Source organism: Coffea eugenioides, chromosome 8, assembly GCF_003713205.1.
Source record: "Coffea eugenioides isolate CCC68of chromosome 8, Ceug_1.0, whole genome shotgun sequence".
In the NCBI taxonomy this organism is placed as follows: domain Eukaryota; kingdom Viridiplantae; phylum Streptophyta; class Magnoliopsida; order Gentianales; family Rubiaceae; genus Coffea; species Coffea eugenioides.
In genome coordinates, this window is record NC_040042.1 from 6087011 (window position 1) to 6110480 (window position 23470).

The 23470-nt window shown below is 40.8% G+C and overlaps 2 protein-coding genes and 1 pseudogene across 2 annotated transcripts; all 3 read left to right on the forward strand.

Moving 5' to 3' along the window:
* Positions 1 to 228: 228 nt before the first annotated feature.
* Positions 229 to 3032, forward strand: LOC113780074 (LRR receptor-like serine/threonine-protein kinase EFR). The gene is made up of 2 exons (XM_027325893.1): positions 229 to 1630; positions 2434 to 3032. Exons 1-2 carry the CDS (start codon positions 229 to 231, stop codon positions 3030 to 3032), a joined length of 2001 nt encoding a protein of 666 aa, XP_027181694.1.
* Positions 3033 to 11172: 8140 nt separating this feature from the next.
* On the forward strand, positions 11173 to 13955 carry LOC113780075 (annotated as a pseudogene).
* A 589-nt stretch (positions 13956 to 14544) lies between these two features.
* Positions 14545 to 17893, forward strand: LOC113780076 (putative receptor-like protein kinase At3g47110). Its single transcript, XM_027325895.1, has 3 exons — positions 14545 to 16987; positions 17126 to 17573; positions 17788 to 17893. Exons 1-3 carry the CDS (start codon positions 14545 to 14547, stop codon positions 17891 to 17893), a joined length of 2997 nt encoding a protein of 998 aa, XP_027181696.1.
* Positions 17894 to 23470: the final 5577 nt, after the last annotated feature.

Consider the following 23470-nt stretch of genomic DNA (forward strand, 5'->3'; position numbering starts at 1 on the left):
ATCTTGTTTTTTGTTTCACACTCTTTTTCATATCTTTATTACTGCTTCTGCTGCTGCAATTCATTTCGAGACAAGCAATGAGACAGACTACCAATCTCTGCTTGACATCAAGGGGCTAATAAAGGAGATCCATTCCAGGCTCTAAGCTCCTGGAATGATTCCATTCATTTTTGTGATTGGCGTGGAGTCACATGTGGCCTGCTTCGTCAAAGAGTCACTGTCTTGAATATGCCATCATTTCACTTGGTTGGTTCTCTTTCTCCCTCCATAGGAAACTTTACCTTTCTCAGAGAACTCAATATTCAGAATAACAATTTTCATGGTATGATTCCTGAAGAAGTAGGCAGACTTTTTCGGCTTCAATATCTTCGTTTTGCCAATAATTCCTTTGAGGGAGAACTTCCATTAAATATCACGGGTTGGTCAGAGCTAAGTGTTCTTGATTTAAGGGGTAAAAGGCTCATCGGGGGAATTCGAGATGACTTGAGCACTTTATCTAAGCTTTATGCTCTGAGCCTTTCCAGGAATAATTTCTCAGGTAGCATTCCACCATCTATCGGTAATATTTCCTCTCTTCAGATACTTAGCATATCAAGAAACTATCTAGGTGGAAATATTCCAGCTGAGATTGGTCAGCTTTCAAATCTGCATGTCCTTGAGCTGTCCTCAAATAAACTTTTAGGTGCAGTTCCTCCTCAGCTCTACAACATTTCGACTCTCCAGATCTTTTCTATTACTAACAATCTATTAAGTGGACAGTTTCCTGCTACTGTGGGATTGACTCTTCCAAACCTTACTTTATTTTTGGCTGATTTGAACCAATTCTTTGGATCAATTCCCACTACATTAGCAAATGCTTCAGGGCTCATAAAAATTAGCATAGGAGACAATTCACTCACAGGACCAATTCCACAAAATCTAGGTAGCCTGAAAGAACTTCAGGTTTTACATTTTGGCCATAATCACCTTGGAACTGATAAAGCAAATGATATTAGCTTTATTTCCTCCTTAACAAATTGCACAAATCTACAAATATTGAGTTTGTCAAGAATTCAAATTGGAGGCATACTACCAACTGCCATTGCCAATCTTTCAACCAAACTCACATCTTTGTGGCTGAATGATAACATTATATCTGGTAGCTTACCTTCTGGGATTGGAAACCTTGCAAGCTTGGGCTATCTTGATGTACGTAACAATTCTCTCTCAGGTATTAATCCTGATTCCGTGGGGAAACTTATTAAAATGCAGGAGCTTTATCTGTCTGAAAATAGTTTCACAAGAGAAATTCCTTCAACAATCGGTGACATTTCTGAACTACAGATTCTTGTATTAGAACAGAATATGCTTACAGGTAACATTCCTGTTTCTTTGAGTAACTGCAGTAACTTGCAAGGATTTACTGTTAGTCAGAATCGCCTAAGTGGAGCTTTACCTAAAGAACTCCTTGGTCTTTCATCTCTCTCTCTTGGCCTCCTCTTAGCTCAAAACCAATTCACCGGATCATTACCATCAGAAGTTGGCAATATGAAGAATCTAGTGTCATTGGATATTTCAGAAAACAAATTATCTGGTGAAATTCCAACCTCTATTGATGGTTGTGAGATGTTGGAAAATCTTAGGTTGAAAGGTAACTTTTTGGAAGGCTCTGTACCTTCTACTTTAGGAGAATTGAAAAGCATTCAGGTCATAGATCTATCTCAGAATAATTTGTCAGGGCACCAGCTTCTTTGGCAAAATTAAACTTCATCAGCACTCTAAATCTTTCCTATAATGCTAGAGGGTGAAGCGCTAATGGATGGAATCTTTGCAAACTATGGTGCCTTTTCAGCACTGGGGAATGGAAAGCTATGCGGAGGAATCAAAGCATTGAACTTATCATCTTGTCCTAAACCTACCAAAAAGAAAGCAAAGCTGTCTACTCCTATAGTAATAGTCATTGCCATTACTATTCCTCTAGCTATAGTTTTACTGCTCACATCTGCCTATGCAATTCATAGACTAAGCTGCTCAAAACAATTACCTTTTACCTCTGCAGCAGAAAAACAGAATCAGAAGCTCTCATATGCATGGTTCAAAGTTGCGGTCGCGGTTTGGACCGTTTCATATCGGTTGCGGTCTCGACGAGACGTGAATTTTTGAAATATTTAATATTTTAAAAATTGTAAAAAATATGATAAATAAAAATAATTAAAAATTAGTGAAAATAATAAAAATTCAAGTTGACTCGGGATGACTCAGTGTGACTCGGCCGTTTCAACCATTCATAGTCACGTCTCGGTCTGTCACGTATCTCGGAAACGTTTCGTCGCGGTCTCGTCTCCGGCTAAGCCGAGACGGAGACGACTCGGCCGAGACGTCTCGGTCTCTGCCGAGTCTTCGAACCATGCTCATATGCAGAATTATATGATTCCACCAATGGTTTTTCTTCAGAAAATTTGATTGGTGAAGGTAAATATGGCTCTGTTTACAAAGGGGTCCTCAAGCCTGGTGAGCAAATGGTTGCTGTTGAGGTTCTTAAGCTCCACCAACATGGTGCCCATAAGAGCTTCTTGGCTGAATGTGCAGCATTGAGAAACATCCGCCATCGAAACCTTGTCAGGATCATAACCTCTTGTTCAAGTTTAGATTTCAAACACAACGATTTCAAAGCTTTGATATTCGAATATGTGCCCAATGGAAGTTTAGAGAATTGGTTACATCCAAGTTCAGCTGAGGAAGAAGGACAAAGCCTAATGAAGCTCCAGTTGATACAAAGATTGAATATTGCAATCGACATTGCGTCCGCCTTGGATTACCTTCATAACCATTGTGGGACACCGATTATCCACTGTGATCTAAAGCCGAGCAACATACTTCTAGGTGATGATTTTCGCGCTTTTGTTAGTGATTTTGGCCTAGCAAAATTTCTTTCCTCCATTGAAGGTAAATCCCATCAACATCAAAGCAGCTCAATAGCAATTAGAGGAACAGTTGGATATGTTGCTCCAGGTACAATTACATGCCTTCTTCATGTTCTTGTACACGTGTAAAGCTCAGGTGTAGTTTTGGCTATATTGTTCCGTACTAATGTTTAAACAAATCTATTTTATGACTCAGATGATTTTGACATGGAAAAGTTTTAAAATAGTAATAGTAATAAAGACTCTCTAAAATTAATTTGTATGAGTATGCCATTTTAAGTTGATTAGTAGAATCATTGTTTTGATAAGTTGTACATGTTGGTATATGACCCTTTCTATTCTACTTGATCATTTTTTTTTTGAAGGGTAAACATTTGATTGCAGTTGCATTTTGACCAGGTTTAAATTGTTTGTTTTCGAGCAAATGCATAAATATTTTTTTTCACTTGATATGGACAATGAGAACATAAGAACGAATAAGGAATAACAAGAATGCTTGATTTCATGTAATTTAATATTTTCTTAGCTGGTAATTATACTACTAACATGAATGCTTTTTTTTTTAATAAATGCATAACTTATTCTTAAAGTGAAGGAAAAAAAGTCAAAGTTCCCAATATAAGGTAAACAAATAGCACAATACAAACAAATAGAACAAAATTAAAAACATATTTTGTCCTATGACATGTTTCATGATAATGAAGTTAAGTCTGTACAAATTTTATTGATGCTTGTTTTAATAAATAAACACACCCAATTCTAACACCTAAAATTTGATTATACTACATATTAGAGATATTATTATTATTTTCTATATAAAAAAACTATCAGCTGTATGTTTCAAAAATCTGTTAAAAATAAGTTATTACCAATCAATGATGTTTGTATAATTGGACAACACAAAGAAAGTCTATCAACTATTCGTTGCAATCATATTTATTAAACTCGGCTGGTCTAGTGGTCAAACTGATCAACTTGGTGAACCTGTCATGGGGTCAGGTTGGGTCTCTAATTAGACCGTTTAAACACAAAACTCGTTGATTGGTTAATGACTCAACAATTCAATTGGATTAAACTAGGAATCCGCCCGATTTTGTGGAAAATTTTTTAACAAACTCTTGCTAATATCGAATTCGAGACTTTAGGCATATATCTATGACATGCTTACCACCAGATCACTTTGTCATATGGTAGTTAATTAGCCATCTTATATTATATGAATGTTTTGTCAATTTTATATTTATTCTTTTTTTATTTCTCTAAAACAAATTTATTTGGAATCTTTTAATAAAAACTTATGACCCCCTAAATTTATAAGTTATAAAATGGATTTCAAAAATAACACATTACATAATTTATTTTAAAGACAAATATGGTTTTTAATAATTTTTTGCACTTAAAATTCGTAAATAACCTTGATAATTACACTAAACACAGATAAAATTTTACACTTGAAGTTTCATGGATTACTAATTAAATTTATGTTTTGTTGACTCTTATAAGAATTAATTATTCTATAGCGAATTAAATTAAATGAGCATTTGATGTGACATTGATTATTACACTTTATATCATATATCTTATATCAAAAATTATGAAACATAATATTTAAATATATTTAGTGATCCACTGGTTTAATCACTCAACTACTGGTTGAATCAGTGATCCGTTGATCCATCTCCCTCGCCAGATTCCTTTTCGGGTCGGGTTTAATAAATATGGTTTAAATCTAATCATAGATTCAAAGAATTAATAGTTTAATCAAATCCTATTTAATAGAATTATTTAAACCATATTTATTAAACCCGACCCAAAAAGGAATCCGGCGAGGGAGATGGATCAATGGAATATTAATGCCTTGTTGGATTTCTCTTGTGGAAATTACCAACACAGAGTGTAATTGCAAAGAATATTTTTCTCTAAGATAAAGTGCACACGATTATTTAGAAGGTTAATAATTTAGACGTAGGCAATAAAGGAAATTTAGAGGAACAAAGAATAAAAAGGAGAAACCAAAGAACAATTACCATAAGTACGAATTCGTACCACAATAGGATTTAAAAAAAAAAAAAAGCAATTGACGGCGATTCCTTGAAAATATAAATGCGAAAAATGCAACAATAGCTTTTGAACACTGTATCATGATTTTAATCCAATTATATTTTGCCACATCATCTAACGGTTCAAATTATTGAAATAATCTAACAATTCGTAACTCTCATTTAATAATAAATTTAATATCGTCAATATAGGATCTGAAAGGTACTACATATTTCCCACAAATATTAACCCCTGTATTATACCCAAATTAAGAGAATGCATGTTATCTAGTATTTGAAAATAGGGATAATTGCAGAAACCTCCCCTGAGGTTTCTGACATTTGCACTGACCTCCCCTCTAAGTTTAGAAATTGCATTCACCTCCCCTGAACAGTAACAATTCGTTGCAGAAACCTCCTTGACAGCTTTTGTAGAAGTGAGATAAGAATTTTCTTCCAATTTTGCCCTTACTTGCTTGACAATTGCTTAACTAATTATGTAATTAGTTAATAGTTAAACTAATTAACTATTAACTATTATCTAATTAACTATTAACTAATTAACTAATTATCTAATTAATTAATTAACTAATTATCTAATTAACTAGTTAACTAAAGCTGTTGTCTGTCCGAAACTAACAAACTATTTGCATGTTAAACTAATTAACTAATTAACTGCTTAACTAATTAACTAATTAACTAACTAACTAATTAACAAACTATTTGTATGTTAAACTATATGCAGTACGCATTACCTATTTAAAGTATCGGCTCTTTATAGGTATTTTATTTTCAAACATTTAATTTATGATAAAAACATCAATGTTTGTAAGTAAAATTCAAAAAGTGTTACAGTAATATTCTTACAAAAAGGGAGGGGCATAGGGCCATAAATTAAATGTTTGAAAGTAAGAATATTTATATTACTGTAACACTTTTTGAATTTTACTTACAAACATTGATGTTTTTATCATAAATTAAATGTTTGAAAGTAAAATACACATAAAGAGCCGATACTTTAAATAGATAATGCGTATTGCATATAGTTTAACATGCAAATAGTTTGTTAATTAGTTAGTTAGTTAATTAGTTAATTAGTTTAACATGCAAATAGTTTGTTAGTTTTGGATAGACAACAGTTTTAGTTAATTAGTTAATTAGATAAACAGAAATAATTAATTAGTTAATTAATTAATTAGATAATTAGTTAGTTAAAGCAGTTAATTAGTTAATTAGTTTAACATGCAAATAGTTTGTTAGTTTCTGATAGAAAACAACTTTAGTTAATTAGTTAATTAGTTAAGCAGTTAATTAGTTAATTAGTTTAACATGCAAATAGTTTGTTAGTTTCGGATAGAAAACAACTTTAGTTAATTAGTTAATTAGTTAAGCAGTTAATTAGTTAATAGTTTAACATGCAAATAGTTTGTTAGTTTCGGATAGACAACAACTTTAGTTAATTAGATAATTAGTTAATTAGATAAACAAAAATTAGTTAATTAGTTAATTAATTAATTAGATAATTAAGTAATTAATTAGTTAAGCAATTAATTAATTAATTAGTTTAACATGCAAATAGTTTGTTAGTTTCGGACAGACAACAGATTTAGTTAATTAGATAAATAAAAATTAGTTAATTAATTATTAGTTAATTAGTTAATAGTTAATTAGTTTAACTATGCAGAAATAGTTTAATTAGTTAATAACTATTAACAATTAGATAATTAGTTAATAGTTAATTAGATAATTAGTTATTAATTAATTAGATTATTAGTTATTTAGTTAATTAGTTAAACTATGCAGAAATAGTTAATTTAGTGTAATTTTCATTAACAAATGTTTTGTTGGCTTTGATGAAAGTACTCATCACATTCATTTGGTAAAATTAAATCATGTCAGGGGTACTTTAGTAAATTGACCCACTTTTGCCTATTAAATTGCCTCCAACTTTTGATAGGGGAGGTCAGTGCTATTTCAAAATTGATAAGGGAGGTCAATGCTATTACTATAAAAGTCAGGGGAGGTTTCTGCAATTATCCCTTGAAAATATTGACGGTGAATCCACTGGTCAGTACTTTGCCGCCTCCATTCTTTTACTTTGCCTCCATCATCCACGTCGCAAGCTCCTCTTATATCTCATCTTTGGTATTCATGTATTCACAGATTTCTTTAGGTTCTTGAATATCTAAATAAAAATGATAAAAATTAATTCTTTAGTTTTTTTTTACGATTTCTTTTCTTGCATATTCACTTATTAAATTGCAGCAAGAATCTGAAAGTTACTTTGTTTGCGGTTTATTGGATAGTAGTGTTGATGATCATAGAATCCATTGCAGCGCAGAAATTTATCTATAAATATCATAACTTTACATCTAAGAAATTTATCTAATTCAAAAAAAAAAAATCCTTCTTGTAGCTTTTGTTTCAAACTTTACATCTAAAAGGTTCTACAGATATTCTGAATTTCTATGTGACCACTCGATTATCTGACTATGGTTAGCAGAAACAGCCTTGCAAGTTTGACTCTGGCAGAACAGAAAGTTAGATGAAATGTTAAAAGGGATTTGATTTGTGAAGGCTAACTTGGGCATTTTAAGAAAAATCGCACTGGCAGAGCAAATAAAAGAATCGCCGGCCATCAGAATAAGAAATCAACAGCAAGAAGAAATAAAATTCATAAAAAAAAAAAGAAAAAAATTTGGAGACAAATGGTTGCTAAACAGATTAAGAAAAGGAAAATATGATAATTCTCAATTTACAAGTACCAAATATGCTATTACAAGTTTTTTCTTGTTTACGCAAAATTGTAAAAGTTTATATTAATGTGAGCAATAATTAATGTTTTTTACAAGAGAAAAAGCTCTCAAGTACATAAGAAAACCTATACTATATACAAGAGATACAAATAGACATATGGTAGAAGAAGTTTCACACATGGTCCATTGTACTTTTAGGAGAAATAACATGTATGCCCCTCGACAACGTATGGGCATTTGTATTCACCCAAAAATTATCATTAATTCGGGAGTAGCTCCCCATGCCTAATTGGCGGGAAACAAGTTGCAAATAGCGGTAAGAGTTGGAAAATTTGGTCAGATACACTTGAGTTTGTTTGGATTGTAAATTATTTGAGATAATTTTGTGAAAAAGTACTGTAGTACTTTTTTTATATGATATATGTAAAATAAAAAGGTGATTGAAAAATGTGTTGATGATGCAAGCAAATTATTATATGTAAATAAGGTGTAAATTAATCCTTTGGATACGCAGAGATGAAGCCATGTGTACTCCAATCTTAATTTGTAAATGTTTACTTGACAAAAGAGTTATGACGGTGTAAATTTAATTGTTAGTTGACATAAATGAGTAATTATATACAAAATAAAAAGAAATTAATTTTCTATAAAATTAATTTTTTACGTAATTACATTTATTATAAATTTATTAAAGAATTTTGGTTTATAAGGTTATCGTAATTTAGTAGTTACAATATTTAGAGTAGTTACGAGTAGTTATATTGGCAAAATGTGATTAAATAGTCAAAGCAAAAATTAGTTTTCTTTAAGGATAAAATAGAAAGTATGAAAAATGACATAAAAAAGTTACACTAATTGCGATCTCTCTAACTTTATATGTTGCATAGGTAGTGGCTTTTTAACTGAAATCAAAATTATAGATGAATTATTAGAAGTGCTTCAAGAAATCAGAATCGTGACATAATTGACCTGGTATATTTTAATTTAAATTTGAAAATTAGATAAGTAATCTTATATGTAACATTGTGACTTTTAAATCGATATCGAATTTGTAGATGAGTAATCATAAACATAATTAACATTGTAGTATTCCAAGAAACTAGAATTGAGATTGTAGATAAAATAATCATAAATATAAATCACATAATATAAAGTTTTCAGAGATTGAACATTTCAACTATTGAAATAACTAGATGGTTATCAACTTAAGTCATAGTTCCGCAACTAGTTATACTGGACATGATAGGTTATAAATCACAAATTTGACTAGTAAAGTAGTGTCAAAATTTTTTGGCTTTTTAAATATTAACATTATCTAATGACAAGGATAACCAAATTATAGTAAAATTCAAAATTTACATAAAAACAAAATAAACCTTTAGTTGATTAAATGGATGTTTCTTTGAATTGTAAGTACACTCGAGAACTTAAAACATCATTAATTTATCAATTAATTAGTACCACTTTAAATTAATAAAATTGTATTGTCTCAAATTTATTAATTTGTAGAGGTTTTACTACAATTTTAATCACTTGTGTACGCTTATAATGTGTCATGTGTACTGGTATAATATTAACTTAAAAAAATACTAGAACAAATTGAGAGAGTGAAGAAAATTTAGAAGAAAAAGAAGTAGGAAAAAGGGCAAAAAAATGTCTTATGTCTTATTGTCTTTCGGCCCTTTATGTTCCTATAACCTAATCTAAGGGGAAGGGGTAAGGGGGGATGGTCAACTAAGATCAACCACATATTGTGGCAAATTTAAGGGAGACATGGTAGAACCCTGACCTCCAGCATCACCAAAAAGAGTGATGACCACCGGATCAAATGACTAGTGGCTACCCAATCTAATGTATATGCATATATGTAATTTAGTCTTATAGAAAGTCCCACATTCCTCTGCTCGGACTGCCTACCGGTTGCCTAAGCCCATGTGGACCCATAAGCCTTTGACAATGGTCCCAGGCAGAGTTCTGCCATGGTGCGAAGAAATTCCCGCTTTGCACGCAAGAAGCAACCATACCAATTATACATATAAAAAAAGAAGCCATGTTGGAAAAGCACGAAATCACGCTCAAGTGCACGCTTTTTTGTTATATATACGAATTACGCGTTTCATTTCTAAATGGAAAAGGTATTGACCCGCACAAAAGGACAACGACTTCTTATTACCCAACAACAACTACTGGGTGGGTAACGACGACTTCATAGTTCATACCGAACAAGGACCGGAAAAAAAAGCAAAGGAATGACTTAAATTTGTTTGGATAGTATTATTATCCTAAATAATATTTCGCTTACATCATAAATATATTTTTTAATCCACCTTTTTATATTCCCAATCACCTTTTTATCTCACATACATCACATCATAAAAGGTGTTACAGTAATTATTTCAAATAATATTTCAAATAATACTCTATCCAAACAATTTATTACAAAGAACGACGACTTCAGCCTCAAAGTTTACATTGGACCATAGTTAGTAAAATAGCGTGACGGTTATAATACGAGATATTATATATATGCATATTATATGGAATTTTTTTGAAAAAATATGGGTAAAGTTTGACATGAAAATATGTGTTTGAAAAAATTACGCATATAAATTCGTACATGAATAGTATGAACATATTTGATTGTTACAGAACTAAAAAAAAAAGGTAAATTTTTCGAAGACTATACTACAGTTATACCAATTTTAAACTTATTTTTATGTACGAGACGTTAAATTTATTAAAATTTTATCATTTTATCACTTAAATATGTATAAATCTATAGTTGCTATGATATATGTTGCAATTATTTTATATATAATTCAAAAAGTATGTCATTATCTTACTCAAATCTTAAAATTTTTTGAAAAAATTGAAGTATAATACGTTAAAAGTTTATTACGTGTTATATATGGTTAATTGAAAAGTATAAGTATTCTTTGAATATTTCTTAAATATATGGAATATGAAAATTTTTTTGAATGAAATGTACGAACATGTGTTAAATGGATATAGTACAAGTATTTACTGACTATGCATTGGATACAGAAAGTCTAGATTATACTCCCTTCAAGGCCAAAAGAAAGTCTACATATTCGGTCTTTTCCTTTTTTTCCCAAATTTTGATTTACTCATGTTAAAATCAACTGGGGCTAGCAAGCAAGGAACAACAGAAGAAAGAGCAGTTCGGGACCGGGATATAATAAAGGAACAAAGACTGGGTAAATTCAGCTGCCACTTTCCATCCATGGAGCCCAGTAACGCAAAAGAAAGTTTGATTTGTTGAATTCTACATGTCTATCTATATTCTAGCCACTCGATATTCTATGGACAACTTAAATTCAAGCCCCACAAGTCACAGAAAGTAAAGGATGACTTTCCTGAACATGATCTTGATACTTCCAACAAGCTAGTTAACCCTCCCCTTTCCAGAAGAGAGAGCAGCATACTTTTTCTTGTGAAATTTATCCAAGGAATATGGCTGAGAGTGTTGTTGGCTTTCTAATTAATCAGCTCTCCACCTTACTTTCCCAAGAGAGCACGCTTTTGGGTGGACTCCGACCAGATGCTCAGTACATCAAAGATGAACTCGGGAGTATGAAGGCTTTCCTCAGACAAGCTGAAGCAAAGGAGGACAATGACTCTCAACTCCAAGAATGGGTCAAGCAGGTTCGAGAAGTTGCTTATGATACAGAGGATGTTCTCGATGATTTTGCCTTCCGCTTTGCTCGTGGTGACGCAGATGGATTCTTTGGCCGTATTGGAAAGATCTACAACTCAATAAAAAATCTGAAAGCCCGCCATCGGGTTTCTTTGGAGATAAAAGATATCAAGGACAGGGTTGTAGAGATTTCTGCAAGGCATCAGAGGTACCAGTCTCTGTATGGTACTCAAGAAATAGGCTCCAGCTCTTCGCACGTGGCAAATGCAGATTGTGATATTCGTGATCAAGCACTCCTAATTGAAGAAGCTAAGCTTGTTGGCATCGATCAGCCCAAAAATAAACTCATTTCTGAAGTCCTTGATGACCATTCCCACTTGAAAGTAGTTTCAGTGGTGGGAATGGGGGGACTCGGTAAAACCACCCTGGTGAAAAAGGTCTACGACGATGCTGTTGTGAAGAAACAATTTCAGAGCCATGCTTGGATTACTGTTTCTCAAAATTTTCAGTTCAAAGTCATCATCAGGACTTGATTCAACAATTGTACGAGGAAATCAAACAGCCGGTGCCTCCGCAAGTGGAATCCATGGATGGTATTAGGCTCAGCGAATTTGTCAAGGACTTCCTCAAAGAAAGAAGGTACATCCTTGTTCTTGATGATGTGTGGAGTCTAGATGCCTGCGAAGCTATCAAATACGTGTTGCCTGAATGCAACATCGCTAGTCGTGTTGTATTGACAACACGAATTACCGATGTAGCTTCTGCATCTTGTTTAGCATCCCATGACTTTATCCATATCATGAAGCCTCTCTCTTATGGTGATTCTTGGACCCTTTTTTGCAATAGAACATTTCAGAGTAATGGTTGCCCTTCAAATCTAGAAGAGGTTTGTAGAAAAATACTAAAAAAATGTGAGGGCCTACCACTTGGAATTGTTGCAATAGGTGGTGTTTTGGCTCTGAAGGACAAGGACAGGATAGATGAATGGGAGATGATTTTTCGTGGCTTTGGCAGTGAGGTAGATGGTAGCGGTAAGCTTGATAGAATTAGAAGGATACTCTTACTTAGCTACAGTGATTTGCCTCACCATCTCAAAAACTGCCTATTATATCTAAGTATCTATCCTGAAGATCATCCAATTGATGTCGAAATATTACTTTATAAATGGATAGCACTAGGATTTGTAGAAGAGGAAGAAGGAATGACGGCCACTGACATTGCTATGAGATATCTAAAAGATCTCGTCAACAGAAGCTTAATCCAAGTTAAGGACACATGGTATGATGGCAAATTGAAGAAATGTGGTCTTCATGATATTTTGCGTGAAATCATTGTTTCAAAATCTAAAGAGCAGAGCTTCACAGCCATAATCACTGGATATTGCACAAGATGGCCTGACAAAGTTCGACACCTGGCAATCCATAACTTCGCTGGTAATCCTCCACAAGGCTTCAGCAGCTTAAAGTGTCTTCGGTCCGTGGAAACATTCGGGAATAAAGATTCTCTCACAACTTCATTTTTGTCCAAGTTTTTATGTGGTGGTCCCAAGTTCCTGAAGGTTTTAAACTTAGCAAGTGCGGAACTGGACAGCATCCCAAAGGAAGTTTTCAAACTATTTCAGCTCGAGCATCTGGATCTAAGTGGCACCAGAGTTAAAGTCATTCCAAAATCTATTGGGCAGCTTCAAAACCTAGAATTTTTAAATCTGTTCGGAACCACTATAACGGAGTTGCCTGTGGAAATTCTAAAGCTGAGAAAACTCCGTTCCCTTGTCGTAGGCAGAGCGGGTGATTATTCAAATAACTATGCTATTTGGGGCTTTAAATCTCCGGATGGAATTGGAAAGCTTACTTCCTTGGAGAGGCTGCAATGTATAGAAGCAGATAGTGGTAAAATAGTAAGGGAGATTGGGAAGCTCATTCAGTTGCGGCAATTATGGATCACAAAGCTGAGAAGAGGAGATGGAAAAGAGTTGCTCTACTCCCTGTCAAGGCTGACCAACCTTCGAGAGTTACACATCTGCTCCATTAAAGAAGAGGAGACCCTTGATCTCCAACATTCCGTCTCTCCAAGACTTGGATTTCTTACAAGGCTGAAGTTGAATGGGCATTTAGAGAGAGTACCGGAATGGGTAATGTCACTTCAATCCTTGCGCACTTTAGCCTTGCACAATAGTGAGTTGAGTGAAGATGAGAATGCAATAGACTGCCTTGGACACTTGCCCAATCTGGTAGCTCTTATTCTCTCTCGTGCTCATGAAGGGGAGACATTGTGTTTTAAGGCTGGAGGATTCCCAAAACTCAAGGAATTAAGCCTTCTGCAATTAAAAAGACTGAAATGGGTAAGCGTGGAAGAGGAATCGATGCCCAATCTCCAACAGTTTGCTATTGCTGGCTGCAAGCTTATGGAGGGCCTGCCTTTGGGCCTCCAATACTTGACCGAGCTTAAATTTCTTGGGTTGGGTGATATGTCTGATGAGCTAATCCACGAAGTACAGAATTTGGATAAACAGAGGGAAGATTATCAGACAATTTCTCGTATCCCTCAAGTTCGCATCGGACACTGGATAAATGGTGAATGGAAAAAAGAGTTCCTCTAAGAAAAGATAGGTAAAGGACAATCTGTTGCAGTCATCAACATTTAAATTATGATGTTTGTTGTCAATTGCTTTTTCCTACTTCTTATCCTTGTAATAAAATCATGACTCTATATTGCTATTCAACCATAATTAGTTCCTTAGATAGTTAGACATATATGTGTTTCTACGTTTATGAATATTTGATTTGTACAATTATTTTCATAAACTTCTACAGAATTTGTGGTGAGGCTTTCCTTTTTGATTTATTACTGAATTCATTTTTTTTTCTTCTAGCTTTCTTTATTTCGAAAAAGTGTCCTAGCGTCATTCTTTGGAATAGGAATTTGAATTTAGACGTGACGAAAAAATAAATTATTTTCAGGAAACGCGAGGGACTATATTTAGCATTTTTCCTAATATGTTATTAATGATGTTAAAGTCCAAAAAGCGGGCAGAGAATGCTTTCAAATTGCTTTGATGATCAAGACTGGGTCCCTTGCTAAGTCCAAATTATGTGATATAATAACAGATATCGATATATCTCTAGGTCACTTTCATCCGATATTCTAGAACTAACTGCTTTAATGATATCAGAGTCACTGTCTTGAATATGTCATCATTTCACTTGGTTGGTTCTCTTTCTCCCTCCATAGGAAACCTTACCTTTCTCAGAGAACTCAATATTCCGGATAACAATTTTCATGGTATGATTCCTGAAGAAGTAGGCAGACTTTTTCGGCTTCAATATCTTCGTTTTGCCAATAATTCCTTTGAGGGAGAACTTCCATTAAATATCTCGGGTTGTTCAGAGCTAAGTATTCTTGATTTAAGGGGTAACAGGCTCATCGGGCGAATTCGAGATGACTTGAGCACTTTATCTAAGCTTTATGCTCTGAGCCTTTCCAGGAATAATTTCTCAGGCAGCATTCCACCATCTTTGGGTAATATTTCCTCTCTTCAGATACTTAGCATATCAAGAAACAATCTAGGTGGAAATATTCCAGCTGAGATTGGTCGGCTTTCAAATCTGCATGTCCTTGAGCTGTCCTCAAATAAACTTTTAGGTGCAGTTCCTCCTCAGCTCTACAACATTTCGACACTCCAGATCTTTTCTATTACTAACAATCTATTAAGTGGACAGTTTCCTGCTACTGTGGGATTGACTCTTCCAAACCTTACTTTATTTTTGGCTGATTTGAACCAATTCTTTGGATCAATTCCAACTACATTAGCAAATGTTTCAGGGCTCATAAAAATTAGCATAGGAGACAATTCACTCACAGGACCAATTCCACAAAATCTAGGTAGCCTGAAAGAACTTCAGGTTTTGCATTTTGGCCATAATCCCCTTGGAACTGATAAAGCAAATGATATTAGCTTTATTTCCTCCTTAACAAATTGCACAAATCTACAAATATTGAGTTTGTCAAGAATTCAAATTGGAGGCATGCTACCAACTGCCATTGCCAATCTTTCAACCAAACTCACATCTTTGTGGCTGAATGATAACATTATATCTGGTAGCTTACCTTCCGGGATTGGAAACCTTGCAAGCTTGGGCTATCTCGATGTGCGTAACAATTCTCTCTCAGGCATAATTCCTGATTCTGTGGGGAAACTTGTTAAAATGCAGGAGCTTTATCTGTCTGAAAATAGCTTCACAGGAGAAATTCCTTCAACAATCGGTGACATTTCTGAACTACAGATTCTTGTATTAGAACAGAACATGCTTACAGGTAACATTCCTGTTTCTTTGAGTAACTGCAGTAACTTGCAAGGATTTACTGTTAGTCAGAATCGCCTAAGTGGAGCTTTACCTAAAGAACTTCTTGGTCTTTCATCTCTCTCTATTGGCCTCCTCTTAGCTCAAAACCAATTCACCGGATCATTACCATCGAAAGTTGGCAATTTGAAGAATCTTGTGTCATTGGATATTTCAGAAAACAAATTATCTGGTGAAATTCCAACCTCTATTGATGGTTGTGAGATGTTGGAATATCTTCGGTTGAAAGGTAACTTTTTGGAAGGCTCTGTACCTTCTACATTAGGAGAATTGAAAAGCATTCAGGTCATAGATCTATCTCAGAATAATTTGTCAGGGCAAATTCCAGCTTCTTTGGCAAAATTAAAATTCATCAGCACTCTAAATCTTTCCTATAATATGCCAGAAGGTGAAGTGCCAATGGATGGGATCTTTGCAAACTCTAGTGCCTTTTCAGCACTGGGGAATGGAAAGCTATGCGGAGGAATCAAAGCATTGAACTTATCATCTTGTCCTAAACCTACCAAAAAGAAAGCAAAGCTGTCTACTCCTATAGTAATAGTTATTGCCATTACTATTCCTCTAGCTATAGTTTTACTACTCATATCTGCCTATGCAATTCATAGACTAAGAAGCTCAAAACAACAATTACCTTTTACTTCTGCAGCAGAAAAACAGAATCAGAAGCTCTCATATGCAGAATTATATGATTCCACCAATGGTTTTTCTTCAGAAAATTTGATTGGTGAAGGTAAATATGGCTCTGTTTACAAAGGGGTCCTCAAACCTGATGAGCAAATGGTTGCTGTTAAGGTTCTTAAGCTCCACCAACATGGTGCCCATAAGAGCTTCTTGGTTGAATGTGCAGCGTTGAGAAACATCCGCCATCGAAACCTTGTCAAGATCATAACCTCTTGTTCAAGTTTAGACTTCAAGCAGAACGATTTCAAGGCTTTGATTTTCGAATATGTGCCTAATGGAAGTTTAGAGAATTGGTTACATCCAAGTTCAGCTGAGGAAGAGGGACAAAGCCTAATGAAGCTCCAGTTGATACAAAGACTGAATATTGCAATCGACATTGCGTCCGCCTTGGATTACCTTCATAACCATTGTGGGACACCGATTATCCACTGTGATATAAAGCCAAGCAACATACTTCTAGGTGATGATTTTCGTGCCTTGGTTAGTGATTTTGGCCTAGCAAAATTTCTTTCCTCCATCGAAGGTAGATCCCATCAACATCAAAGCAGCTCAGTAGCAATTAGAGGAACAGTTGGATATGTTGCTCCAGGTACAATTACATGCCTTCTTAAGTTTAAACAATCTTTCAATTAGAATGTCCGTGATGTACACAATTATTCGACCTTTCAATCCCTTCAGCATTTCAGCCAATAATTCTTCTCCGTCCTCCTGGAACTTGAAATTGCAGAATATGGCATGGGTGGAGAGGTATCAACACAAGGAGATGTATACAGCTATGGTATTCTATTGCTTGAATTGTTTACAGGGAAAAGGCCTACTGATAGCATGTTCACAGAAGATTTTAGTCTTCATAGTTATGTTAAGACGGCTCTTTCCCATCAGGTAATGGAAATTGTTGATCCAAAGATCTCAATGGAAGCAGAATCCATAACAGGTATAATCACCAAAACAAGCAAAGGCGGCAGCATCAGTCAGGAGGAATGCTACCTGCGGAGGCCCCATCCTGGGCCCGTACACGTGTCAGCCCAGGGGCAATCCGAGCTGGGCTCGCGCCTTGGGGCCCACTGGGAACCAGTCCAAGAGGGCTCGGCCATTAGGGCTCCGGGATGCTCCCAAGAGCTGCCCCGCAGAGGGCGGGAGGATCCCCCCAGGCACGGGATTGGGAGCTATTCAGGGCAAGTCCCGAAACGTACGGAGGTCGGACTCCTAAGCGGGGATAAATGGTAGCACATACCAACTGTGCAAGGTACGCTGACTATTAGCAGATTGCTCGTACAATACATTATCGAAAACCGCTCCGTCCACTGGCCAGGACTAATTTGACCGTCGGAGCGCCCTCGGGGACAACCCTCGGGCCCCACTGCTAGTTTACCCTTGTTTGTTTTGCAGGATTGGGACCAGCTCTTCCATCAACACCCGAGCTCACCAGGTCAGCTCGGTCAGGGGAAGTTCCGTGCTTCTTCAGTTGGCGCCGTCTGTGGGAACCGAAAGGTAATTGTTAGTGTTGATGGCGAGGACACGGTCCAAGCGAACAGTTGAAAGCACCGGAGCCGGGGCCGGGGAGGGGTCTCGTCGAGAGGAGAACGAAGCGGCCGGGGGCGCTGGGGGCTCGGCCCTCTCAGGAGACCGGAGACGGCAGATGCTCCAGTTCGTGACAGAGAATCTCCCCATGCTGGAGGATATAATCCGGCAGGCAAAAGGAGGAGAGGAGGCGGGGGGCGCACCAACTTCCAAAGCCCAGGAGAAGGAGAAGGAGAAGGAGTCGATCCCCGACCCTTCGGAGGATGGGTCACAGGACCAGCCCCCTAGGAGGAAACGACCGCGGACTCCCCCTCGTCACCGAGCTTCGGTGGTCGGGGATAGCGAGAGGTACTCCCACGACCGGTCCGTGGGGAGCCGACCAAGGGATCCCTCCCCACGAAAACCTACGCGAAATGGGCTCGCACGCTCCCCCGCCCGATCTGTTAGGAGCCGCCCGCGCGACCCACCCCAGTGGCAGCCCGTCCGGGATGAGCTCGAGCAGATCCTGCGACCACAACCGTACGGGGACAGCTACGCAGCCTCGCCCTTCACCCAGGAGATCGAGGACTACCCGCTACCCCGGAGGTTTAAAATCCCGAACATCGAGCTGTACGATGGTTCGACCGACCCGGAAGACCACCTCTCGGTCTTCCTGACGCACATGCGTCTGCAAAACGCCGCGGATGCCCTCCGCTGCAAGACCTTCCCCATGTTTCTCAAGGGTAAGGCGCGGCTCTGGTTTCAGGGCCTGGCACCGGGGTCTATTCAGAGTTTCACCGAGCTGGCCAGACAGTTTGCCGCCCAGTTCGTTTCCTCGAAGACCTACTCGAAGAACGCGGCCCACCTGATGGCCGTTAAGCAGAAGCCGGATGAGTCCCTGAAGAACTTCATGACGCGCTTCAACACAGAGAGCCTGCAGATCAGGGATAAGGACGAAAAGGTGGTCATGGCCGCCTTCATGAACGGGTTGAGGGTAGAGGATCTCTACTACAAGCTTGTCGAACAACCTCCCAAGAACCTGGGAGAGCTCTTGACCCGGGCTCACGCCGCCGCCAATGCAGAGGAGGCCGGCCGCCTGAAACGGGAATCAGATCGGGAGTTCGGGGACAGGAAAGGACGGGCAAACCCTCCTGAATCCAAGGATGGCCAAGTCAGGAAGAACGTCTTCGACCGTCTCTCCAAGGATAGGGCACCAGCTCCGCCGCCCCTCCCAGAGAAGACCTACACCCCTCTAACACGGCCCAGAGCCCAGATCTTGGCCGTTATGGAGGCGGAAGGGCTGGGAGATCGGCCGCCCAAGATGGGGACGCCCCGGAACAAAAGGAACCAGGATCGGTACTGCGCCTTCCACCGCGACGTCGGGCACGACACGGAGGGGTGCTGGGCCCTGCGCAAGGAGATCGAGGACCTGATCCAGCGCGGTTTTCTAGGGGGGTTCGTGCGCCGACCAGGTCAGGGGCTCGGACGCAACCACTACGGAGATAGGCACGAGGGACGGAGGCGCGACCGCCCGGAGCGGCGCGACGCCCCTCGGGACTGCTCTCCCGACCGGGACACCCAGAACCTGGCGGGGGTGATAAACACCATCGCCGGAGGCCCCACGGGGGGGGACAGTCATGCGGCTCGGAAGAACAAGCGACCTCCCCCCGAGGGGGACGACTCCTTGAAGCGCTTGCGCATGGACGAGGAAATCACCTTTGGACCCAGGGATGCAGTCCCCCTGGCCGCAGGGAACCACGAAGCCATCGTGATAGACATCGTCACCAACAACTACCGGGTGAGGAAGGTGTACGTCGACCAGGGTAGCGCGGTTGACATTATGTTCTATAGGGTGTTCAAGGAGCTCGGACTAAGGGACGACCAGCTGACCCCGGTCCGGACGCCTCTGGTGGGCTTCACCGGACCACCCATCAGCTCGGAGGGGATGATCACCCTGATGGTCACAGTAGGACAGGCCCCCAGGTGCCGGACCATCCTCGTTGATTTCGTGGTGGTCAAGCAGTCGTCCCCGTACAATGTGTTCTTGGGGAGACCCGCTTTGAACGCCCTCCGGGCTATCTCCTCTACTTTCCACCTCAGCATCAAGTTCCCCACCCCTGGGGGAATAGCCGAGGTGCGGGGCGACCCAGCGGTAGCCAGGGCATGTTACCTGGCCACGCTTCGGGGGCAGGAGAAGGTGGTCGCCCAGACAACCTGTTTGGAACCCTACATCCCAGGGGATGAGGCCCAGCAGCTGGGTACCCAAGATGAGGTGGAGGAGTTCCCCTTAAGGGAGGATCGGCCCGATCAGGTTCTCCGCATTGGAGCCCTGTTACCCGCCAAGGAGAAGGAGGGTTTGAAAGCTCTATTGAGGGAATACTCCCAGGTCTTCGCCTGGTCGGTGGACGACATGCCCGGATCTTGAAAGGGCCAAAGGACTTTCACTGGACCGAGGAGTGCCAGAAAGCTTTCGCCGACCTGAAGGCCTATCTGGCCGAGCTGCCCGCCCTGACCGCCCCTGAGTTGGGGGAGATACTATTCCTATACCTGTCCGCTTGCAACGAGGCCGTCAGTGCGGTCTTGGTGCGGGAAGACGGGGGGACCCAGAGACCGGTGTACTACGTCAGCCGAGCCTTACAAGGCCCAGAGATGCGGTACAGCCCGGCCGAGAAGCTGGTTCTTGCCTTGGTGCACGCTGCCCGCAAGTTCCGGCCATACTTCCAAGCTCACAGCATCGCAGTCTTGACCAACCAGCCCTTGCGCCAGATACTCACTAAGCCCGAGGTCTCGGGCAGAATGACCAAGTGGGCTGTCGAGCTAGCCGAACACGACCTCAGTTATCGGCCCCCGTACCGCGATCAAAGCTCAGGCCTTGGCGGACTTCCTTGCCGAAGGGGCTAGCCTGACCCCGCCGGAGCTAGTCCCAGCACCCCCGGACACCCCCACGGAGGAGCCGTGGGTGCTGTTCGTGGACGGCGCCTCGAGCAAGGAGGGCAGCGGGGCTGGCCTGCTGCTCACCTCGCCCACGGGGGAAGAACTGACTTATGCGCTCAGGTTTGATTTCCACGCGTCCAACAATGAGGCGGAGTACGAGGCCCTATTGACGGGATTGCGGATAGCCCACCAGATGGGCATTACCGCGATCCGGGTTCGAAGCGACTCTCAGCTCGTCGTCCTCCAAATCCGTGGGGAGTATGAGGCCAAGGACGAGGTAATGAAGAAATACCTGGCCAAGGTACGAGAGGCGGTGGCCCTGTTCGATACTTTTGAGATCGAGCGGGTGCCAAGGTCCCAAAATAAGCGCGCGGACGCCTTGTCCAAGCTGGCGTCCTCCTCGTTCGCCCACCTAAGCAAGGAGGTCTTGGTGGAGGTGGTGAAGCAGAAGAGTATCGACCAGGTCCAGGTCCTGGCGGTGGATAGCTCGGCCACCTGGATGGCTCCCCTCGTTGACTTCCTCAGCACGGGTACCCTCCCTGAGAACAAAACTGAGGCTCGACAAATCCAACTCCGAGCTGCCAAATACGCCTACGCCGGGGGAACCCTCTACAGGAGGTCGTACTTGTCCCCCTGGCTAAAGTGCTTGACTCCCGAGGAAGGAGACTACGTCCTGCGTGAAGCCCATGAAGGTATATGTGCGGCACATGTGGGGTCCCGGGTGCTGGCCAAAAAGTGCCTCCTCCTGGGCTATTATTGGCCCTCCGTCTTCCGTGACGCCGCAGAGCTGGTACAGAGATGCCGAGCCTGCCAGGTGCACGCTTCATTACGTCACCAGCCAGCTCGGGAAATGATCCCCATTCACAGTCCCTGGCCCTTCGCCCAATGGGGAATAGACCTCCTGGGACCATTCCCCCGAGCTCCAGGAAGGTACGAGCACCTCGTGGTGGCTATTGACTACTTCACCAAGTGGATAGAGGCAGGGCCCCTAGTCTCCATCTCGGGAAAGGCGATCCAGAAATTCTTTTGGAGGAACGTTGTCTGCCGTTTCGGCATCCCCCATGTCTTGATATCCGACAACGGCCGCCAGTTCGCTGAGAACCCCTTCCGGAGCTGGTGCGTCGAGCTCGGGATCAACCAACACTTCACGTCAGTTGGTCACCCCCAGGCCAATGGTCAGGTGGAGAACGCTAACCGAACCGTTCTGCAGGGATTGAAGACCAGGTTGGCGTCCGCCCAGTCGAGCTGGCTGGACGAGCTCCCCAGTGTCCTCTGGGCTTACCGCACTACGCCCAGGACGGCCACCCATGAGACCCCGTTTTCTTTAACTTACGGAGTAGAGGCAGTGGTGCCCGCGGAGGTCGGTCTCCCATCGCCCAGAACACAGAACTTCGTGGCAACGTCCAATGAGGAAGAGCTCCGGTACAACTTGGACATGCTCGAGGTTAAGCGTGAGGAAGCGGCGGTTCGCATGGCTAAGTATAAAGGCCAGCTCGCTCGTTATCACAATGCCAAAGTAAGGGCTACCCAGTACCAGCCCGGGGACCTTGTCCTAAGGAAGAATTCGGTCAGCCGAGCTCACAGCTCCAACAAGCTCGACCCAAACTGGGAGGGCCCCTACAAGGTCCTTGGGGTGGGCCGAGCAGGTTACTGCAAACTCGCCAACATGAACGGATCTGAGGTACCCCGCACTTGGTACTTTTCCAACCTGCGACTGTTTATAGCATAGGTTAGACCAGGGTGGTCGTTTGTTCTGCGGAATTCGAATTTCAGTTTTGTGATTCAATAAAGGCTTGACTTTCAAGTTTCTTGTTTCATTTGTACTTATTTGCCTTCTGAGCTTTGATTTCGCACTAGAACACTTAGCATCCCTATCTAAATGTCCTAGTGGGGGGCTAGGGGAATAGTAGTGGGTGTTTTGTGTCCTGGAAGGGTGTTTTGTGTCCTGGAAGGTTTGACGCTCGACCCAGGAGGTCGGCACAATCTTAAACGTGGGTGTTTTGTGTCCTGGAAGGTTTGACGCTCGACCCAGGAGGTCGGCACAATCTTAAACGTGTTCGACCCAGGAGGTCGGCACAATCTTAAACGTGTTCGGCCCAGGAGGTCGGCGCGATGAGGATTTTGGAGGGTTTGATGCTCGACCCAGGAGGTCGGCACAGTCTTAAACGTGTTCGACCCAGGAGGTCGGCACAGTCTTAAACATGTTCGACCCAGGAGGTCGGCGCGATGAGGATACTTGGAAGGTTTGGTGCTCGACCCAGAAGGCCGGCACAATTTTAACGTGTTCGGCTTGAGGGGTGGGGTCATAAGTCAGGCGCGAAAAGAGTCGCAAGAAGACTTGCTTCGAATTTCGTATATATATTCAAGGCCTATCTATTACAAAAGGTGTGATATCGGCCTATCTATTACACTGCCTACTGAAGAAAAGGGAAACTTGGCCGCCTAGGCTACCGGCTCCTTCCCCGGAGCTCGGCCCGGGTCCCCGTCCTCCTCTAGGGGCAGCTCCTCAAGGTCGGCCCCAACGTCCTTCCGGCGCACCAGCTCTTTCAGGGCGTGTCCCTTGCAATACCCGTCGAAGAGCCAGTCCACCTTCTCCTCGGCCTTGGGGTCGTACTCCTTGAAGGCGGCCAGGTCGAAG

Coding starts and splice junctions, on each gene's coding strand:
- LOC113780074 (XM_027325893.1), top strand. CDS start 229: ATGCCATCATTTCACTTGGTTGGTTCTCTTTCTCCCTCCATAGGAAAC. Junction 1,631..2,433: donor GGAAAATCTTAGGTTGAAAG/GTAACTTTTTGG, acceptor GTTTTTCTTCAG/AAAATTTGATTGGTGAAGGT.
- LOC113780076 (XM_027325895.1), top strand. CDS start 14,545: ATGTCATCATTTCACTTGGTTGGTTCTCTTTCTCCCTCCATAGGAAAC. Junction 16,988..17,125: donor AGTTGGATATGTTGCTCCAG/GTACAATTACAT, acceptor TTGAAATTGCAG/AATATGGCATGGGTGGAGAG. Junction 17,574..17,787: donor GGGATTGGGAGCTATTCAGG/GCAAGTCCCGAA, acceptor TTTGTTTTGCAG/GATTGGGACCAGCTCTTCCA.